General features: G+C 54.3%; 1 protein-coding gene and 1 long non-coding RNA gene across 10 annotated transcripts in view; both read left to right on the forward strand.

Moving 5' to 3' along the window:
* Nucleotides 1–10,758: 10,758 nt before the first annotated feature.
* Nucleotides 10,759–22,556, forward strand: part of NFIC (nuclear factor I C) — a 63,940-nt gene continuing 52,142 nt past the window's right edge. For 8 of the 9 annotated variants that reach the window (XM_019653418.1, XM_019653417.1, XM_019653421.1 and 5 more), the window contains exon 1: nt 17,811–17,912. In XM_019653418.1, the coding sequence (XP_019508963.1) occupies nt 17,883–17,912 (30 nt within the window). In that variant the 5' untranslated portion in view covers nt 17,811–17,882. Of the gene's footprint in view, nt 11,634–17,810; nt 17,913–22,556 lie in introns of those variants that run through there. The other variant, XM_019653419.1, reaches the window with a different exon arrangement.
* On the forward strand, nt 11,652–16,037 carry LOC109388600 (uncharacterized). The gene is made up of 2 exons (XR_002125241.1): nt 11,652–12,453; nt 15,757–16,037. It is a non-coding gene; the product is annotated as an uncharacterized LOC109388600 (long non-coding RNA).

Raw genomic sequence — 22,556 nt, forward strand, 5'->3', positions numbered from 1 at the left:
GCAGGCTGATAAATGTTTGTTTAGTAGATAAATCATAACCAGATAGCCCCTTTCATGCACACAGTGTAACTCCAGTTTCCAGAACGTCTAGACCTCTATGCAGTCTCTCCCCTCTTGGCACTGCTGACATCAGGGCTGGGTTGTTCTCTGTGGGGCCGTCCTGGACATTGTGGGGGGTTGAGCAGCACCCCTGGCCCCACCCTCTCGATGCCAAGAGCACCCCCAGTGTGAAAACCACAGATGTCCCCAGCTGTCACCCATTGTGTCCCCTGGGGGGAAGAATCACCCCCCTCAAGATCCCTGATTTATGGTCTCATTAGCATGTGGTCAAAGTTCTCCTTTAGCAGAGGAGAGAATTAAGGCTCAGAGAGGAGCACTGACTTGCCTCCCGCACACAGCACGTTGGTTGGGTGGAGTGGACCCATGTGCCCTGGGCTCCTGCGCTGCTTGACTTTAGGCCCACGTGAGGGAGGGTGGGCAGTCACCCCCGGCCACGCCAGGGTTCCAGGAACTGGCAGAAGGAGCCCAGGGCATTCCAAAGTTGCAACATCTGAGGGCAGCATACCGGCATGCCTGGGCAGTGCCACCACCTCGGCCCTGCAGGCACCGCCAGGAAAGAGAAAGCAACTCAAAACTGGGCACCAGGACAAATGGTGGAACCCCACGCTTGGGGGTGCCGCTGGAGAAGACTGTGCCTTGCTGTGTGGCCTATCAGGACATGGCTGGGTATGTCCTGACCAATGAGAAGGCCCCAGCCAGTCAGGCCACACCCCCAGGTGAAGCCCATTGACCCAATAAAAGGGTTGGGGGTGGGTCTCTTAAGTCCCCCAAATCCAACACTCTTGGTCCCTTACAGAGGATCCCCTGCTAAGTGCTTTAGGGCTCTAAGGGTTAGTTTGAGGGAGTTCCCCACTCAGATATGTGCCCCTGAACTGTTACCACCTTATCGGAGCCAGAATTATGCTTAAGTGTTCAGTAAGTCATTCACTAAATATTTATTGAAGATGTGAAGATGAACAAGGCAGAACTGAGGAAAAGCCACATTGGAAGGAGAGTGTTCAGGTAGAGGGCATAGCCTGTGCAAAGGTCCTGGGGCAGGGCCATGCCTGGTTCATTAGAGGAACGGTGAGAAAAGGCCCATGTGGCTGGAGCAGAGGGAGTGAGGGGAAGAGAGGGAGGAGGTGAGGGCAGGGAAAGGATGGGAGCAGGACGTGTAGGGCCTTGTGGGCTGCATGGAGGAGAGTGGACTATATCAAAGGCAATGGGGAGCCCTGGAGGGCTTTAGACAGTGATGTGCCACCTAAAGGCTGTAGGATTTGAGGCAAGCCCCTTTCCCTCTCTGGGCCATAATCTCCTCATCCATCAAAGGGGGAGTGATAATACTTACTTGGGAAGTTGATGTGAAGGTAAAGAAAGGGTCCAGCAAGATGGTTGGCACACAGTAGTTGCACAGCCTTCATTTGATCCAGGCCCTATTATTGCCCACCTGGACATATTGCCCACCAGTCCCCCTAGTCCTAGTCTCCCAGCTCATGCCTTTGCCCCCCGCCACAGTCTGTCCCCTCCACAATGGCCAGAGGGTACCTGTGAGCCACTTCAGTTGGGTCCCACCCCTCTTCTGCCCACAGCCCTCCAGGGCCCCCACCTCCCTAGGGGTAAAAGCCCAAATCTTCTCCGAGGCCCACAAGGCCCTGCACGACCTGCCCCGTCTGCTCCCTGCCCTCACCTCCTCCCTGTCTCCTCCTCACTTGACTGTTCCAGCCACACAGGCCTCCTCCGTGTTCCTCCAACATACCAAGCCTGGTCCTGCCTCAGGGCCTTTGCACATGCTGGTTCCTTCTGGAACACTCTCCCCCCAGAGAACCGCGTGGCTCCTCCTTCACCTCCTTCAGGTCTCAGCTCCTTAAAATTGCACCCCCCTCCAAGCCTCACTTCCCCTGTCCCTCTCTCCCTAGCTTTATTTTCCTCAGTCATACTCATATTCAGCAGCCCTCAGCCTCCTTATCATGCAGATAGCCACTCATATGTCCACTAGATTTTCTTTCTGAACTAGAAGGGGAGTACACGAGGTGGTGGCTGTGTTTGTGTTCGTGGGAAGGCTCCATGGCCTGGCCAGGCCTTGCTAATCGACTGGCTGGGCCCCAGTTCTGGCCAGCGTCTGAAGGTGTTCACCTGGTTCCTCCGTGTGCAGATGTGTGGAGGGGCCCCCACCTACCACCCAGCCCAGAAGCCCAGCTTGAACCATCACAGGGCACTGAGGCCCAGGCTAGCTCTTTCCTCCATTTCAGGCTCAGGGGCCCAGCCATTAGCTCTAGAATCTCTCTGCCAACGTAACCCCAGTGCTGAGGTTTTCCATGATGAACAAACAGATGGTCTCAGGCAGGGGAGGGGTGGGAGGGGGTGCTGAGCTGAGGCCTGGTGGGGACCAGAGGTCCCTGGAGCAGCCCTGCTGCCCTCCCAGAAGGGAAACTGAGGCAAGGAGCTCCTCCATGCTTCTGTGCCCAGGGCGGGGAGGTGCCACCCTCACAGGGTCCCCCGGTTTGGCCACGTAGTGCTTGGCAGAGGACAGTGTGGGGGAGGGCGGAGACCTGGGCCCGCTGCCATGTCAAATTCCTCCCGGCAGTGGTGGAAGCAGGGGGAGAGGTTTTCTGTTGGTTTTTTTTTTTTCAACAGAATCAAAAGGAGAGAGAGAGAACTGTTGGCAGGAAGAAGGTATTGGAGCCAAGCCTAGGCGGGCTCTCTCCTGGCCTCCAACTCAGCAGCTGGGAGTGGGGTGGGGTGGTAGGGCGGGAGAATGGAGAGGTTCATCTTCCACCCTCATCCCCACATTTTGCAAAGAAGGGGTGGCCACCTTAAAGGCCCTCTTGCGGCTGCTGCAGCCTCCTCTCCCACCAGCAGGCTTCACTGCCTCCAGACATTTGCTTAGGCTGTTCCCTCTGCCTGGGATGGCCTCCCTATCCATCGCAAGCCACCGTGGATCTGGTGGATTCTGTCTCCCTACAGGGCTAATGGGAGCCAGGGTGGAGCCTGAGGCAAAAAAAGAAAAATAATAATACTGATCCTGTCCTTATTTAAACATGATATTGTGTTCATCATAGATTTTCTGCATTCATTTGGATTCATTTAAAAAGATGTGTTATGGGGATATAAGGTACAGCACAGAAAATATAGTCAATAATATTGTAATAACTATGCAGGGAGCCAGGTGGGTACTAGACTTATCTAGGGCACCACTTCATAAATTATACAAATGTCCTACCACTACACTGTACACCTGAAACTAATATAAAATAATATTGAATGTCAACTGTAATTGACAAAAAAAGATATGTTAAAAGATTAGTTATCTTGATGACTCAGTTTTTGGTTGTACCTCCTACCCTCAAACGTTGTACCCCCTACAATAAGTGCCTCACTTGCCTCACCCTCATTTTGACCCTGGGGATTAGTTTGCGTCAGGGCCAATCCAAAGCCCGGGGAAGGGGTAGGGATACCAGGCAAGGAATAGGAAGATGGAAGTCTGGCCCCTACCCCTGGAGACAGACCCTTGGGGACATGATTCCAGCAGACCTGGTCACACCAACTTACCTGCTGTATAACCCTGGGCAAGTCATTTTCACCTCTGGGCCTGAACTGATTCCTCATCTGTCAAACAAGCTAATAAGGTTCCCCTGCCTGCCTTGAGGGCTGTGTGTCTATCAAATGGGATAATAGCCCGAAATGGCTGCCTACACAATGTAAGCTGTCATTAGGGCTTCATGGCCACCTATGGGCCTCAAATTCCTCATCTATAAAATGGGTGTAATGATACCTGCTGCTGTTAACTTCCCAGGGCTCTGGAGAATTCAAGGGGTAGTGATGATGTTTTGCAGAAGGGATGTCTGACGGCTGAGAAAATTCTGCAAAGATAGGGTCAGTGGCTTCTGTTGGGAAGTCTGGAGCCCTCTTCCTCTACCCCAATTTATAATAACACCTCCTACAGAAAGGTTGAAAAGGCAAAAAATTAGCCAACACCATTGTTGCAATTTTGACCTCTTTCCTCCTGCCATCACTCCCCAACCCCTTTTTTTTCCCTGCCCTTTTGTACAGCTAAGCCCTAGAAGGTGCTCAGTTAGGACCATGGGCCTTGTGAGCCAGGCTTCCCAGGTTCAAATCCCAGGTTTACTGTGTACTGGCTGTGTGACCTTGGTAAATGGTCAAATGGGAATGATGACAGTACCTTCCATGTGGAGCTGTGGCAATCAGTTAACTCGGGGATCAGCAAACTAGGAGCTGGGTTTTTTTGTTCAGCACTTGAGCTAAGAGTTGTTTTTACATTTTTACATTTTTAAATGTTTGGAAGAAATCAAAAGAATAATATTTTGTGGCATGTGAAAATTATGAGAAATTCACATTTCAGTGTTTGCTAATAAAGTTTTATTGGCCCAGGGCCCATTTATTAACACGCCATCCCTGGTGGCTTTTGGCTCCCAAGTTATAAGGGCAGAGATAAGTAGGTGTGACAGAGACCATCTGGCTTGCAAAGCTGAAAATAGTTACTCTCTGGCTCTTTACAGAAAAAGTTTGCGACCCCTGAGTTACTTTGAACAGCACAGGGCACAAAATGAGCTTGGTTTAGGCATGCTTGCTATTGTTAAATGTGAGGTTCATACAAAAGTCACGTGCTATTTCTTCCCCTGTGAATGTCGCATTTCTCCCACAACACTGACGATTCTTGGAAGCCTGCCTTACTCCCCCATCCTGTGACATCTTCACAATCCCCTACTGTTGAGCACTTAGGTTGTTCTTAGTGGCCAAGGCAGAGCTTCGGTGAACAACCTTGTTTCTCCAGCTGGGTTTGTTTTTTTATGTAACAAGCACTTCTCTGTCATTCACTGGGTGCTAGGTCCTGTTCTAGGCACTGTGCAAATAATTTTTTTAATCCTTGCTATGACTACCATGATCCCTCCATTTTACAGATGGGTAAACTGAGGATCAGAGAGTTACAGTGACTTGCCCAGGGTCACACCGCCAGGATTTGAACCCAGGATGGGTGGCCCCTGTCTGTGCCTTGAGTTACTCTCATTCTTTGAGGTCGAGACCCGGTAGCCAAATTCTTGTATCAAATAGGGACAAAGATTCAGGACTCTGACCACTGGCAAACTGCCCCCACTGGACATCTATGGAGATCACTTAGGGCCAACCTGGGGTTTGATACTCCCGACCCAACTATGGCCTCCCAAGGGAAAGAGTCCCCAGGACTCTTAGAGTTCCCAGGAGAATAGGCCATCCCTGCCATGACTGGTAAGCAGCAACCCCTGGTTAGAATCCAGGTGTGGTGGCCCCGCCCCAAACCTGTAGCTGCTCCTGTCCCCCCGGGGCCTGCGGAGTGTGGCCAGCAAGGCTCTGCATAATCTAGCCTCTGCTGGATTTATCCCTCACCTGGCTCACTCCCTCACCTCCACTGCCATCTGATTGGCACTCTTCCCATCACTCACCCAAACAACGCATCTGTGCCTCTGTTCATTCTCTGCCACCGGATGTGGGGCAGCTGGAACTCCCAGTCTTTGTTGATGGGCGTGTCAAATGGTGCAACCACTTTGGAAAACAGTCTTGCAAGTTCTTAAAAAGCTAAACACACACTAACCACTAGGGGATCCAGCCTTTTACTCCTAGGTCTTTACCCAAGAGGAATGAAAGGCTATGGCCATGCAAAGACTTTGCATAAACGCACTTAGTGTATGACCCATTCCACTCTCGGACATTCACCTGGGAGGAATGAAAGCAACTTTTATGAAGGCTTGTGCACAGAGGCTCAGAGCCACTTTGGCTGTAATAGTCCAGACCTGGAAACGCAGATGTCCATCAACAGGTGAATGCATAAACAGATGGTAACATATTCAGACAATGGCATACTAGCATAAAAAGGCATGAACTATTGGTAAACGCGACAATGTGGATGAACTGCAAAATAATTATCCCCAGTGGAAGAAGCCAGATCAGAAAGAATGTGATTGACACAGTCACGCCCATTCCTTTACATACTCTCTGTGTATGCTTTTGTGCTACAAAGGCAGAGTGGAGTAGTAAGGAACTTCTGGCAATTAGTAAGTAACCTTGGGCATCAGTTTCCCCATCTGCAAAATGGGGCTAGGTAGCTGCTGCTCTTTACTGTGTGGCTTTGTTTGTGCTCTTATATAAGTGTTGGAAGCATGTCTTTATAATTCAGTGACTTGGGTTTTCTTTTTTCCCCTCCATAACAAAGCACCTTGAAGATTAGTTCATATCAGTGCTGTGTTTGAGGAAGCCGTGTGTGTGTGTGTGTGTGTGTGTGTGTGTGTGTGAAATTCTCTTAAATATGTATATTTACATATTTAATACCAGGGGTGCCAAAAAATGTATGCAAGTAGACACTTTGGTCAATGTTGCTCAAGCAGTAGTTCACCGTACTCAGAAGTTTCTGGATGCTGATGATAACCACTTTGAGCATCTCTTGTAATTGCAGAAGTCAAACATGACTTGTATTTATCTTCTGTTATTGGTGTATATTGAGTATTACAATTTTAATAGTTTGCCTTTCTTAAAATGTGTATACATTTTTTGGCACCCTCTGTATATTTAATATCCATATTTAATATATACACATATACACAATACATATTTAATAATATACATTTTATATATAATACATTTTACATATGTATATATAATATGTATCATACTTAATACATATACATTTTATATAATACATTTTTATATATGTATATATAACATATTATATAATACATATATATGCATATATATGACTCTTTTTTTAAATGAGATTTTTAAAAAAAGATTTTATTGGGGAATTGGGGGAGGGGAACAGCATTGAAAAATCAGGGAAGGGGAACAGACAAGTTGCTGTTCTTTTGTTCTTCAGTCTAGTTGTGGAGGATGTTGCTTCACTGGCCCATGTTGGTATTATCATTGCGCTCTTCCCGGGTGAGGCAGTCGCTCACTGGCCATTGGACGGCCACTCACGGTGGCTCACGGCAGCTCACACCTGCTCACACCCGCTGCCGGCCAGCCCCACTGCAGCCTATGCCATCGCCTGCGACTCACGGCAGCCCAGCTCCAGGTCAAGCTGTTGTTCACCATCTTAGCTGTAGAGGGCGCAGCATCACTGGCCCTCATATGGGATCTGAACCTGGGCCCTGCTGCTCAGAGCTGGTATCCCAAGCCAACTCCTAACCAATGTGCCACTAGGCCAGCCCTTAAATGGGATTTAAAAGGCCTTTGGTCCCTCTGAGACTTTCATTCATTCCACAAACATTTATTGAGCTCTTACTATGTGCCAAGCTCTGTTTTCAGTGTCAGGGACTCAGCTGTGAAAAAGACAGACTCTCCCCCTCCTCCCAACATGGAGCTGACAGTCTATTCCCAGCACAATCTAATTTTGAGTTAGTGATTTAGCTATTTATCTGGGCTTTAGATGCTGGAATGAGTTTAATCCCAGTCTGACTCACAACTTGGTCTCATCATTGTTGCATTTATCAGTAAATGTAAAAGTTTGCTAATAAATGCCCCAAAATGCAACATCACCAAGATAAACAGAACTTTAACAATAATTCACACTCCAAAATAGTTCTCCTTCATCCTCCTCTCTGGGCTTCTCTCCCCAAAGTTAACTCTATTCCTGAATCTGGAATTTATCCTCCTCTTGCTTGAAAACAATTGTATCTCAATTGTATTTCCAAAAAAACTGTTGTTTCACTTTAGTTACTATAACATCATAAATAGAGTATCATGCTATGTATAATATTTGGGAGCTTCCTGTTCCACTGAGTTATGTTGCTAAATCCATCCATACTGTTTGTGTGTGGCTGGAACACCACTGTGGCTGCTGATTAATAGACCCTTGGGTGAGTTTCCCACAATGCATTTCTCCATTCACTCAGCGATGGGCATTTGGGCTGTGTATGGGTTTTCACCTTCTTCACATTGCAGTGATGAACATTCTGGGGCGTGTTTCCTGGGGCAACAAGCAAGGGTTTCTTGTGGCTATGTATCTGGGAGAGGAAAGGCTATGTTAAGTGGCCATGAATATTCAGTGTTGTGATTAATGTTAGTCTGTTTTCCAAAGTGGTTGCAATGTGGAAGAGCCCTGTGTATTCACAGCCTCACTGACATTTCGTATTGTTGGGCATTTTAAATTTGGAGCAATGATATAGGGGTAAGATGGGGCTTCATTGTGGCCTTGCCATGTATTTCCTTGATCCCTAAAGAGATTAGACATCTCTCCATGCACTGGTTGGCCACCCATGTTTCATCATTCACAATATGCCTGTTCATGCTTTTTGCCCATTTTCCTCCTCAGTAGTTGTCTTTTACTTATTGCAACTTCATTGTTTTTAAAGGACTGTATCACATTCCATCAGAAGACTATACCATTATTTATAGCATACATTATCAACTTGGGAAAAATTGATTCTTAGGGTTGTGAAAAAATCTTACTATTTCAATGTACAAAACACAGATATATATATATGTACAGTACATAAACAAATATGCAGTATATATCTATGGTATTAAAATTTCATTAGGGGTGATTAGGAAAAAAATATCTAAAACAGCTCTAGGGGAAGCGATAATGAAAAAAAGGCCGAGAAACACTGATCTATAGCAATTTTCACAAGTATATGGCAATGAACATCTTTAAGGGCATATATACCCTTTCTCAAGTTCAGGATAGACTCCTGGAAGATGGACCATATGGTCTGAACTTGTCTTAGACTTCTGCCATATTTATCAAACTGCTTTCCCAACTCATACACAAATTTACCTCTAAGCAATTTATGAAAATGCCTGTTTCACCACATCCTTACCAGCACTGGGTATTATCAATTTAAAAATCTTTACCCACTTTGATGAGTGCCAGAGCATGGTATGTTCTTATTTTTTGTTATCCTTTCTTTGGTTTCTGTAAAGCAGGCATTTTTTAAATGGTTGCTAATCAGTCTGTCTTTTGGTAATGTTTTAGAGTGGAAGAACTACAGGCCAACGTATATGGAGGAAAGGAGATCCTTATTATAGAGGGGCAGAAACTTAGCTGAGTTGTGTCCTACAGTTAAAACCAGAAAGCAGAACTTGTAAATAAATTATGGACTTGGATATTTAGCGGAGGGGGTTTTCCTGTTTTTTTCTTCCTGCTCAGAATAAAATGTGAGAGGAAAGAGAAAGATGTGGGAAGGACTCTTAGGCAAAAAGAAAGCAGGATTTGATGATATGAGAGATTCTCAGTCTATTCTGATAGCAAAAGAAGCTAAAATTAGACCCAAGGTCAGGAAACCAGCCTATGGACCATCACTTAACAGCAGAGTGACCTTGGGCAAGTATCTAAACCCCTGTGAGCCTCAGTTTCCTCATCTGTGAAACGGGGATGGAGGTAACAGCACCTACCTCATAGAGGTATGAAGGGTAAATGAGTAGGCTCTGGTAAAGCACTTAACACTACCCCTGCAGGTCCAGGGGTGGCTTCCTGAAGAAAATTATGGGTGGGGAGCTGCTTCTGTGCCCCCGCTTAGTGCCCTCTGGACCACAATCTCTGCTTGGCTGTTGTCAATTTACCCCTCCCCTCCCCCCTTCCCAGGTACCTAATTCCCTGAGGCAGGGGAGGGATTGAGGATTCCAGCTGGGGATTAACAGAGGCAGATTAGAGATGCACTGCAGGAGGAATGGCAGGGAGGGGGTCTCTATCCTCTTAACCCTTCCCTCGCCAGAGCTAGAGTTCTCACCCTGCTTCCTTTGGCTTCAGGTTTGGGAGAGGGGAGGCCACCTCCAGAACCTCCCCCACTAACACCAGTGGAGGACCCTATATAAGGAATTATGATCATGTTCCTTGGGCTCCTGACATGCTGGTTGACTCCGGGAAGACGATTTCCCCTCTCTGGGCCTCACTTTTTTCTTCTGGAAAAAAAAACAAAACCCGTGGAGAAAATGTGCAGATGAAATAGAAAACCTCAGTGCCCCAGAGTGAATGCTCCTGGGATGGTTGAGATTGGCTACACGGAGTGGATACTTACTGAGCACCTACTGTGTAGGAAGGGCTGTTGTCACCACCATTTGCCCGAGATTTCCCAGGCCTACCCCTGAGGGGCGCGGGGGAGGAACAGCATCGCAAACAGAACCACAGGATCAACTTCCAGAAGACCCCAGTCAGCCATGGCTCCAGAAGGGGGTCCAGGGCCTGATTCTCTCCTCTTGGGGTGTTGCCTGCCCCCACCCTAAACCCTGGCGTCCTCCCTGGGGGAGTAGGAAACCACTTCCCCAATGGGGCCCCTGAATTCCTAGAGGGAACTGGTGTCGCAGGCTGGGGCAAACCCAGACAGAGGGATTATAACGGAACCTTCACCCCACCAGGGCAGGAAAGCCCCCCTCTCATTGTCCCCAGCTACGCCAGACGCAGAGCCTGGGAGGGGGGAAAAGGGGAGGTGCCTACTCTGAGGCTGCGGGAGGAGGGGGGACTGCGGGAGAGCGCTTGGGGGTGGGGGAGCGCTGCGGCGCGGCATCCCAGCCCTCAGCGGCCCGCGCGGCAGGGGCGGGGGCGCTGACCCTCTTCGGCCCGGCCCCTCCCCCGCTGCAGGGACATCGTCATTAATTCTGACCCGGGGAGAGGGTGCCCACTCCCCTCTCCACCTATGGAGCCGCCACGCGCCCCCCGCCCCGCCAGAAGCCCCTGCGGGACCCCCAGGGGACCCCCGCCCCCCAGGTCTGTCGCCCTCGGTGTCCAAGTCTCTGTGTTCCCATCTGTCCCATCTCCCCTCTGTGTGTGTTTGTGACTGTATGTATCCGGGACACCTGCACTCACGGGCCAGGGTGGCTGGCAGGATGGCCTGGGGGAGTGGTCCTGAGGGGTCAGTCCCAAGTCTGGAGTGACATCTTGCACGCTTTGAGTCCATATATGTGGCAGCGTGGAGGCTCTGGGTGCCTAGGTGACACCCCTCAGGCTGTGAGCATGTGGGTCCCCGTGTGTCTGTCTGGGTGACACACGCAGGTTGTGTTGATGGCATCCTGCAGGAGGTGTGCGTCCAAGACACCCTATCGGCTGTGCGCGTGGGTCCCTGTGTGTCTGGGTGACACCCGCAAGCTATGTGTGTCTGTAACACGCTGCAGGCGCCCAATGTGCGGGTCTGCGCGCGTCGGTGTACGTGGTGACTGTGTTGGAGCCGAGGAGGCCCTGGCCGCGAGTGTCCCCAGCCGTCTGCGTGCGTGTGTGTGTGTGTGTGTGTGTGTGTGTGAGCGCGCGCACGCCGCGGCGAAGGTGGATCCGCTCAGTAAGCCGCGAGCCCGACCCGGGACCCACGACCCGCTGCCGCGGCCGCGCTCCTGGCCTCCCCTTGCGCGGGCCGGGCGGAGGATGGAGCTGCGGCAGCAGGAGCAGGGGCGCCCAGCGGCCTGAGTCGCGGGCGGCTCGCGGGGCCGGGGGAGGCGGGCCGAGGGGAGGGTCCTGCGGACTGGGGGGGCGGGCGCGGCGCGCCCCCTCCCTCGCGCGCTCTCTCCCTCCCCCGCGCGCCCTCCCTTGCCGCCTCCTCCCGCCGCCTCCGGCCCCCCCTCGCCGGGGACCGAGCGCGCTCGCTCCGGCGCCGGCCTCGCCTCCTCGCAGCAGCGCCATGGTACGTCGCCGCCCCCACTTTCGTTTTCGCCCAGGGAGTTTTTGGGGTTGTGCGTGGGCTCCCGGCGAAAGTTGCCAGGTCTAGGGGGACCGTCGGGGGAGGGGCTCGATGCGGGTCTTCCCCCCTCCCCGCCCGCCACCGCAGGACCCCCGTCCGCTGATGCCCCCCTCCCCGCGGCTGGGGGCGGAGTTGGCAGGCGGGGCGCAGCGGGGGACCCTAAGTGGGGGGCCCGTCGTGGGCGCCGCGGAGTTAGCGGGGAGGGCGGGGCTCCGGGAGAGGGTCCCCCCAACCAGGCCGGGCCTCCGCCCCCTCTCTGGCGGGGCTGGAGGCGGGTGGGCGCGGCCGGGGGTGCAGGACCCCCGAGCGCGCAGCTCGCGGGGGACCGGGGACGCGGAGTGGACGCCCGGCGGAGCGGGGCAGGGGTCGCGGCGGATCCCGGGGGTACCCTGGCCCCGGCGAGCGCGGCGCGCCAGCTAGCGGAAAATGGCCGCTGCGGAGAGGGGCGGAGAGCGCGCCGCGGCCGCCGCCGGGCGCCTTGAACTTGGAGCCAAGCGGGCGGCAGTGCTCGGCGCCGCGCAGGGACAGCCCCCAGGCCTGCCCTAGCGCCGCCTGAACCCCGCCCCCAAGCCGACCCCGGCCTAGCCGTGGCGCGCGCTGGGTCTCAGTCGGGAGAGTGGAGGGAGTCACCAGGTTTCCGCGCCGCGCGTCCCAGGCCCGCCAGCGTCGGTGGCTGCATTTGAGGGTTCCGGTGTCCGGTCCGCGGGCGTCGGTGGCATCCGCACTCAAGGGGTGCGTTTGGGCGCTCCAGTGCTCCCAAACGGTCAGCATGGGAATCGGGGATGCTTTCGCGGATCTGTGCGGCTGGGTGGTCCCGTCCCTGTCCGAGGGTCTGTGGGTCCCAAAGGCGTCGGGTCCTCTCCTTTATGTCTGTGTGTATCTGCGCATCCACGTGGCTGGGTGTGTTGTGTTGCGTGTGTTAGAGCATTGTGCGGCTCTGGGACAGTGTGTGTCTTTAGGTAACTGGGCGACTGTGCTGTGCGTCCCTGTGGAATGATGCTGTGAAACTGTGGCTGCGTTATATGTCCCCGGGGGCCGTGATGTCCCTCGGTGAGTGTATGGGGTGGCCTGTGTGAGTGTGTGGCGGTTAGGGGGTTGCCGGTGAATGGGGAACGGAGTCGTGTGGCTGCGTCCTAGGGGACAGCTGGGTGTCTGTGTGACTGGCGCTGAGTGACTATCTTGGGGATGGGTCTACACTCTCTCCCCCCACCTCCCCCCACCCCGCTTCCCCCAGGTTTTTTTTTTCTGCAACTGGGCTGCTAGGTGCGGGGTGGGTGCTTCCGCTATCATGTCAAAATGCTGTCTCCTCATCTTACCCCCCACCCCGTCCCCTCCACTTCCCCCTGCCTCGGGTCCCTAATGGGCGCGGCCTCAGGTGGTCTGGCCTGAGGTTCAGGCGCGAGGTGGCGCCGGGACGCGATCACTCGGTGGCGGCGATGTCTTCCGCCAGGGGCGGCGCGCGCGCGCGCGGGGATCTGCCCCGAAGGAGAGCGAGATCGGCGGAGTCCCCTCCACCTGCTGCGGAGGAGGTCTTGAGGGAGGGATGGTTACCGAAGCGCTGGGGCTAGGAAGGGCCCCGGGGAAGGAGGGGGGACAAGGAGCCCCCCTCACTCCCCAGGCTGCGGGCGGTCTCCCCAGGCCCGCCTCCCAGCGCCTGTCCAGGACTAGGCCACACGGGGGGGGGGGGGGGCAACCAAGTGTTGTTTTCTGCCTTCAGGAGGAATCCTTTTTGTGCTCACCCCCACCCCAGGGCCTTTATATAATTTTCTAAATATGAAAGCCCCAAGGCCAGGCCAAGTCTCTGCTTTCTACCTTAAACCTGCATCCCATTTTGAGGGGCTATTTGGGAAGAGGAGAAAAAGAGGTTCGTTGGCATGGGTACATACACAGTGCTCAGGGTCACATACTTCCATCAGCTCCCCCACCCTCAGACCCCTCCACTCATTCCTCACCCTCCCCTACCTACACTGCCTGCCAGCACTCAGACACAATCCTCTCCCGCGACACTCTTGTGCAGTCACACACATCTAGCCTGCCCTACACCACACTCGCCTCCATTCCCACTTGTCACCAGGTGCTCAGGAGGACACATGCATGTATGCACCTCCATAAGTATGCACCTATGACATACCCTTGAGGTCCTGCCCAGGGTCACAACCACACGTGTACGTAACTCTGCGCGCACACACGGGTGCACACAACCACACGGACTCACACTGACATACAGGCACAAATACACACACATTCACAGACAGGCACCTGCATTTGTGGGAGGGGAGGACCTCAGCTGTGGGGGGAGTTGCTAGGAATACCAGGGGTAGGATCAGGGATGTGGTGTGCCACGTGTCATTGCATGTGTGTGCACAGGTGCCTGTGTGTGAATACTGGATGGGGTTCTGTTGTGGGTGTGTGTGCTTATAAGATGTCATTGTGTTTGGGTGTGAGTGATTGTGGATGAGTGTATGTGTGTTGTGTTTGAGGTTGTGTGTGTGCTTGTGTGGGTCTGTGTGTATGTCTGTATAAGGCTGTGAATCTCTGTTTGTGTCACTATATATGTGTCCGTGTGTTACTGTGTGTGTGTGTGTGTGTGTGTGTGTCATGTTGGATCTGTCTGTATCTGAGTCTGTGTATGTGGAAATCTGGGCCTGTGTGACATGTTTGTGTATGTCTGTGTGAATCTGTGACTCCATGTGGTTGTTGTATGTGTGTGTCTGTGTCTGTGCCAGTCCTAGAGTCACATCCCACCTTTACTTCTCACGACCGTGGACCTGAACATTCCATTTTAGAGCCTCAGTTTCTCATCTGCAAAATAAGAACATACAGGACCCCCCTGGAGGGTTGAGGAGGAGTGGTACCATCAGGACCAAGTATTCACAAGCCCTGGCCTCATGCGGTGTCCTCTGTTCTCTGGGTGTGGCAGCTGTGGCGTTACCATGCAGGCTCCTGTTGTCCCTGCCTGAGCTGCTCTGTGAATTCCACTCTTTCAAAGCTTACTTTTTAATTACACAAGCCACCCCTACCCTGGTGGGACCCCAATTCAGGGAGGTCCTGGATTTGAGCAATTGAAGATGGAACAGATGATGCACTTTCTTGTAAAGGATACATATATATTCTTGTAAAGGATATGCGTATATTCTTATAAAGGATATGTTTATATTCTTGTGAAGGATATGTCTATTCTTGTAAAGGATATGTGTATATTCTTATAAAGGGTACATGTATATTCTTTTTCAAAATTCCATATGAGATTTTGTGCTACAGCAGGGGTTCTCAACTGGATGTGGTTCTGCCTCCAGGGCACACTGGCGATATCTGGGGACATTTGTGGTTGTCATGACTGGGGGTGCTCCTGGCATCAAAATGGGAGGAGGAATCTGGTCCAGACCTTGCTTTCCCCAGCATGTCTCTTGGAGACGTCTCCATGTGGGAGCCCCATGTTCTTTTAAGAAACCGCATAGTATTCCAACCTGTGCTCACGCTGGCACAGCCGAACTGGCCTCCTACAGATGGGACATGATGGGTGGCTCTAGGTTGTTGGCATTAGTGTTATAGTGTGGCAGTCAACACTCCTGTGCATCTGTATCTGGGACAGTTACAGAGAAGCCTAAGAGGGAATTCTAGGGAGAGTGCACTTTTTAATGAATGAGCTAAACTGTGCTCCAAAGTGCCGGGAGCTAAATCGTACATCCCCTCCCGGCCCTCACACACAGGTCCGCATCCACCAGTTGCTTTGCTAAGAAACCGCTGCATTCAGGCACTATTCTAAACTGGTTTATCCACAACCCAGGAGGTAGGAACTACCGTTGCCCCATTTTACAGAGGGGGAAGCTGAGGCACAGGGACGTTAAGCTGATGGCTAGAGAAGATGTAGACCCAGGCTACAACTGTGCACCACAACTGGCCTGCTGTGGACCTACTATGTGCACTGTAGGGGCCTCTCCTGCCTGAACGGTGGGAGATTTTACAGACACACACACACACACACTCTGCTGTTAGTGAACTTGCAAAAGGTTCTACAGTCTGCCATGACTAATATTAACACAGTCCTCACAAACATTGTCTCAAGGTCTCCGATCTCCCCAGCCTTCCAAGATGCGTCCTAATGTTGCCGTTTCACAGATGTGGAAACTGAGGTTCCAAGAGGAGCAGTCTGTGGTCTCCAAACTTTACCTTGGAAAGGAACCTCAACTGCCACGTGAAGGTTGCAGACAGGGCAGGGATTAGGGGCCAGTCTGAGGGGGATGCTTGGAAATCCACTTTAACTTTTAAATGTCTGTGAATTGAGGATTGTGCCCTCTATGTGTTCGTGACATTTTAAAAATAATAAAACACTGTTTTATGTTGGTATTTGGGTTCCCAGAAATTGCCTCCTCCATTTATCCTTGGGTTTGAAATACCCACCGTAGCCGCACAATGGGGTTTTTTAAAACATCTGTGAAGTGTGCACGATGTGCTAAGCGCTGTCTGAATAACGGTCAGCCACATGCAGTGAGGAGCACCGGCACCTGGGAATACGCGCTGTGTATGAGTCCTGCTCCCTCCTAGTCTGGCCCTGGAATCCTGGGCTAGTGACCTCCATTCTCTGGGCCTCGGTTTCCTCCCCTGTAACACAGGAGAATATCAGGGTTACTGGCATCTTTCACACCAGGCGTGGGGCAGCTGCCCCAAGTTGGTAACAGGGTGTCATTGACCTCAGGACTCCTGGAGAGACTAGTCAAAATGGCCAAGCTTTCTAAGAATGTCTCCGTGCACATTTGATAGAAAGTCAAGGCTCTGCTGCAATGTGACATTATCCTTATGCTAACTGACCCCATGCGGTAGGCACTTTTCAGAGCCTGACACCAAGGGATAGAAGCGAGGGTCCAGGTCACCCTAGTCTGTGATGTGGGAAGGAGAGCAACAGCAGCCTCTGAGCCAGGCTAGGAGGATTCAGGGAGTAAACCAGGTGAGAGGGTTTGGTCATGATCATTGGGCATCCTGGGGACTCAGACTGGGGGAGGGAAGGTCTGTGTTTAGTTATTCTACACGGAGAACAATGTAGCTTGAAGAGTTTGGGCTCCAGGGGCTGATGGCCTGGCTCCAAGCCATTCACTGTGCCTCGGTTTCCAGATCTGTGAAATGGGCACAAGGCTGGGGTGGACACCTGGGAAGAGGCTGCAAGGGTTTTCCTGGCCAGCCTGAGGTCTGTCTGGACATCTTCCTCCTGGGGTACTGGGGAGACATTTAGGGGAGGCCAAAGCCATCCCCCCCCCAGTTCCCTTTTGGTGCTGTCGGAGGAGGAAAGAGCAGATTCCTGGAGGCTCCTGGGTTAGCTTGGGGCCTTCTGGCCAACGGAGGCGCAGTTGTAGCCAAGCCCCTCAGCCCAGGCACTGCAGCCCCTGTCTGGAGAGCAGGGGGAGAGAGTGTGGGGGCCCCACCTCTCCTGCCGTGCACCCCGGGATGTACATCTTTAAGGGGAAAGCCGCGCGCTCGTGCCTGGCCTCTGCACACGTCACTGCTTCATTCTTTCCCTCCCCCCCCCCATCCCCTTGGCTCGTTTCTTCAACTTCCCGGCCAGCTCAGGGTGGGTTGGGGGGGGTCTTAAAAATCCACCTTCGGCCCCCAAGTGTCCAGCAACAACAGCCCAGCGCCCTCTCCCCACTTGACTTGGGCGGGAGGTCTTGGAGGATCCTCTGCGGTCCGGGATCGCGAGACCGCGGGCCCCTATCGGTTGGCCGGGACCTGGGCGGCTTGAAATTTGTTATAATAGCAATAATGGGGTTCATGAGGCCTAGGGGAAGCGGCTTTCCTTCCTCGCTCGCGCTCTTTTTTTCCCTCGTTTCTTTGAAAGTTGGATGTTGTGAAGTGGGAGGTTCGAGTGGGAGGGGAGAGAAATTGGGGGGAGGGAGAGGGGAGGTTGCCAGAGGGAGGAGAGACAGAGACACAGACGGAGGAGGGGAGAAGGAAAGAGAAGGTGGTGGTGGTGTGTGTGTAGGGGGGGACAGAAAAGAAAGGGAGAGAGAAAGAGAGGAGACACAGGAGAGAGGGAGGGAGAGAGCGGGAGGGGGAAGGGAAGGAGACCAAGGGAGGAGGTGGCGAGGAGCGCGCGCTGGCCGCGGCCGCGGGGGGGGGGGGGGGGGGAGGTTGGAAAAATGACTCAGTAAGTTCAGCGCGCCCGCTCCGGCCGGCCCTGCGCCTCCCGCCGCGCCCGGGATGTATTCGTCCCCGCTCTGCCTGACTCAGGTACGCCCCCCGTCTGCGCCCCCCGCGCCACGGCCCCGCGCCCCCCGCATCCTGGCCCGGGAGTTTGGAAGCCGAAGGAGGCGGGACGGAAAAGGCGTGCGTCCCTCCCGCCCCCCTGGCCAGGATGCCCCAATACTGGCCATGGGCCGGTAGGGGGTGGGCTGGGCAGGGAGACCCCCCCCCACTTACACCCGGGACCCTCACCCGTGACTCGCGCTCCGCCGCCCCCCCCCAGGGACGCCCAGGACCTCTCCCCCGCCCGGACGTGGGGCTCCGATTGCAGGTTCGCCGCCCCCATGCAGGACGCGTTCCCCCACCCACCCAGGAAGGTCTGAGGGGCGCCCGCAAAGACGGCTTTGCGTGAACCGTGTGCCTGGAACCGGGCCTGCCTCTAAGAGTAATTGAGGGGGTCCTGGCTGGCCCCTGGGCTCCCCAGCACTCTTGAGGAGGGGACCCTTCTGATGTATTCCCCGGACCCCCGCCCCCCCCTAAGGTTGCGCCCTACCATGCCAGCCCAGGCCGCCTTCCCCCCATTATTGGCCCACGTGTGCGTGGAGGGGGAGGGGGCGCGCAAACTTGGAGGCGCCAGCGGTGGGGGAGGGGGTGCTCGACGTCCCGGCTTGGTCTCCTGCTACCCCGCGCCCCCACCACCACCACCCCGATGTTTTCGCTGCATGGATTTGGGGATTATTGAGTCGCCGCCGCAGCCGGGAAGAGCTGGGAGGCCGGCGCTCCGGGATCTGGCGGGCACTGCGGCGCTGCGCACGCCCTCGCCCGCCGGCACCTGCCCCTGCCCCTGCCCCCTCCCGTAGCCTCTCACCCCTGGCCGCGCTCCCAGGCTGCCCGGGCTGAGTTCTGATGCAATGACCTGAGAGGGTTAGGGGGACCCTCCCCCAGGCGGCATGGCACCCCGGGGACTCCCCAGCTCCCTCCCGGACAGGCCAGTGGAGTTCCTGCCTCAGTCTCCTCTGAGGTGATAGGCTAAGGCAGGTTCTGGAGAGAGGGGTAGCATGGCCTACAAAGTACAGTCCTGGATGTCCTGAGGATCATTGTATGGGGAGTATCAGAGACTGCCAGTCTCTGCCAGGGGTCCTCGTGTCTTTGTCACTGGCCTCCTTCAGCCCCCACTGGGGAGTTCCTGGCTCTCCACAGAGACAGTGAGGGCTGGTGCTTAGGGCGGGTGGGTCTCAGGCTTGTCCTACCCATGATCTCCTGGGTGACCTTGGGCAAGTCCCTGCCCCTCTCCAGGCCCCCATTTGCCCCTCTGAGCAACTTTTGGGGTGTCTCTCAAAGCATTACCGCTGGCCCACTTCTGTCTCCCAGTCGTCCTGAAGCTCCCCAATAACAACTAGGGTTCTAGTCCAGTTGCTGTGTGACCTTGGGCCTCCCAGTCTCCAGGCTTAGGGGGTGGGTGGCCTGGGTGGCTCTGGGTGCCCCCACCTCCTTCGCCCTTCCCTTGGCTCTCTAACTTCAAGAGCCACATGGGGGGCCAGGCAGAGGAAGGCTATTCCAGGCAAGGAGATTGGAAGGCCGCCTTTTGTCACTGCGCCCTGGAATTCCCCCATCAGGACGCCTCAGGAGACAGGCCTCCATCCACGTTGCTGAGAGTGGGTGGCAGGGAGAACCAGAGCTCTGGAGTCGCCAGTGAACTTGGACGCTAGCTGGGCCTGGCTTTCCCCAGGAGCAGGGCAAGGATCAGCCAGGAGGCTTTTGGGGAGAAATGTAAAATCACAAAAATCAGAGGTTGCTGGGTGCAAGGGATGTGGGTACGACAGAGACTGGCAGAGAGAACCAGAGCGCTTCTGCCTGGGGTCGGGAGGGAGCAGCCCAAACGCAGGGGCTCCCCCTCCTCTGTTTATTCTCCCACATGGCCCCCACCATGGAGGAGAGCCCCTGAACCCCTCTCAGGAGCCCTCCCCTTGTAGCCTCAGTGTAGTCTCCACAGCCCCAGTGTGGTCTGGGGTCTCTAGCGGGGGATCTGGGAGGACCCTGACTGCCCCTGCAGGACTCCCATCCCTGGCTGTCTGGCTTAGTCTCCCTTATCCACCCCACCCCATTTCTCTCTATCTTCATCTCTGTCTCTCTATCTCTTCATCTCTGTCTTTCCCTTTCTCTCTCTGCCTCTGTCTCTCCCTGCCACTTCTTCTATCTCTTCTGCCGCTGTTTCTCTCTCTCCAGATCTCTCCATCTCTGTTCCTCACTGTCTCTTTGCCCTCTCTTTGTCTCTGTGTGTCTCTTTCTCCTTACCCCCTATGTCTCTCTGCCTCTGGGCCTCCATCTCCCCCTTTGACCAGACTAATTTTACAACCTGAGTCCAGCCTAAAATAGCTCCCTTTTAGCCGATCCGACCCCGATCCTCCTAGGAGCTGAGACCAGCTGGGGGGAGAAGGAGCCCAGTGGCTCTGGTGCCAGCCTGCCCTGTGCCCCCAACCCTGTCCACTGAAGGAGGGCAGCAGCAGCTGGAGCAGCCCTGGAGGATTCTGGGAGCCCTGTCCTTGTTTCAATGGTGGTGACTCAAGCGCTTTTTCACTTTTACTCTTAAGAGGAACTGTGTGGAGCAGCCGTTACTTCCATAAATCCTGCAGGCGGGAAGGCCAGCCTCTCCGCGCTTGCCCCGCTCTGGGCCTCCCTCCCTGCCTCCCTCCCGCCCACCGCCACCGCCACGTTAGTTATTCCGGGTTTGGGGCCAAATCCCTCTTGGCTGCAGTGCCCAGGATTCCCTGGGGCCATGGCCAGCCCTGCTGCCAGGGCCCCCTCCCTCATTCATTCATTCTTTCCTTCATTCCTTCACCTTGGTCCTTCTCAGGGAGGCACTCTTTTTACTGCCATTTCTCCAGCGGGGAGACTGAGACTGGGAGAGGGCCCCCGACTTTTGTTCTATTTAATAGGTCTTTATTAAGCATCTTCTATGGGCCAGGTGTAGGGGGGAGGCAGAAGGCAGTGAAGTCTAGGCCTGGTGTGGGTTCTGAGGGGTCAGGGCTCCCCCAACACCTCTGGGCTGGGAGAGGGCCAAGACCAGAGAGGGCCAGGGCCTGCCCAGGGCAGCACAGCATGACTGGTGAGGCTGGGGGTTGGGGACACTTCCCACCTAGCTGGTTGGCCAGGCCTGGGCAGATGGGCACTCCCTGTGTGCCCCCCACCAGGGCTCTGATTGCTTCTGATTAGATCTTATAAAAGGCACAACCTCGATCCATGTCTCTCCCTGTCTCTCTCCGTGTCTGTGTCTCTTCCCCCCTCCCTTTTCTGCGGTGGAGGTGCCTCAGCGCCAGGACCCGGCGCCTTGTAAATCACGAAGCTGGGATTCTGGCCGAGTCAGCATATTCTCTCTCTCTCTCTCTCTCTCTCTCTCTCTGCCTGAGCCTCCCTCCCTGTCTCACGACAAATAGATGGAAAATGCTGCCATGTCTGGTGCCTTCTGCCCCACGCAGCCCCTGCCCATTTTAATGCACCTGGGTGCCTGTCAACTGGAGGTCTGCAGTGCAGGGGCTCCCACAGGCTTCCACAGGGGCTGCACACCACCATGCGCATGTGTACACTCAATGACACCACACCTATGAGGACAGCCCCAACCCATCTTGGATATGCCCTAAGGTGATGGGAGGGGGGCGGGTCGCAGAAACCTAGAGTGGCCTCAGACCTCCATGCAAACTTTGCTCAGGAGGCTCAGAATGGCATTCTCCTTTTCCAGCTTTGTAACTCTGGGTGGGTGACCTAGGCCTCCCGTGCCCCCTTGTCCTCCTGTGAAATGAAGTAAATGGTAACCCTCAACTCAGGCTGCCTGAGGATTCAGGGAGGCAGGACAGCTCCCAGGTGCGGGGCCCAGGGCCTGGCACACAGTCAGTGCTCATAAATATTTGTTGCATGAATGAGTGGATAGATGGTTCTGCCAACTGAGAGAAGGGGTTTGAGTCTCTCTGAGCCTTAGTCCCTCCCCTTATGTCCTCTAATGCTGAATATAATTGTGCCTTCCTCTGATGCTTCACCCTTAGCACAGTGCCTGGTATACAGTAGGTGCCAAATAATGGTGGCTAACAGGGACCCTGCAGAAACTGGAGCTTTGACCCCCAAGGGTTTTTCTGTTGGCCTTTCCTCGAGGCCCAGCCCTGTGTAGGGTCTTCCCGAGTTTGGCCAGACCCAAGTGGGTACCAGCAGCCTTTGTCAGTTGGGGGTGCATGAATGGGGGCAACAGGCAGAGGATGGAACTGTGCCTTCATTGATCTGGATTCTGGGGACACGGTGAACAAAACAGATCAAATCTATCCCCTTAAGGGGCTGCAGTCTAGGCGAGGGGATGGGCAGGAACAAGGGGACAGGGCAGGACCAGGCTGCTGCTTTGCCTGGATTGGGTTTCCCTGAGGAGGAGATGGTGTATTGCCTGGAACTGAGCAGTGGGGAGGAGCCACATGGAATTCAGAGACACAGGGTGCAGAGCGGACATAGTTGGGGAGCCCCAAGAATGGGGCCAGACCGTGTGCTCAAGGGGCCCAGCAGAGGGGTTAAAGAGTCAGGACATCCACGGTCATAGGGACCTGGATTCAAGTCCAGCTCCAGCTCTGCTCCTGCCTGGCTGCAGGGGTGGTGGTTTCAACACTCAGTGCCTCAGTCTTTTCTCTGCACAATGGGCACAATAAATGCTCAGCCTCT

Source organism: Hipposideros armiger, unplaced genomic scaffold (assembly GCF_001890085.2).
Source record: "Hipposideros armiger isolate ML-2016 unplaced genomic scaffold, ASM189008v1 scaffold_202, whole genome shotgun sequence".
NCBI classification, from domain to species: Eukaryota; Metazoa; Chordata; class Mammalia; order Chiroptera; family Hipposideridae; genus Hipposideros; species Hipposideros armiger.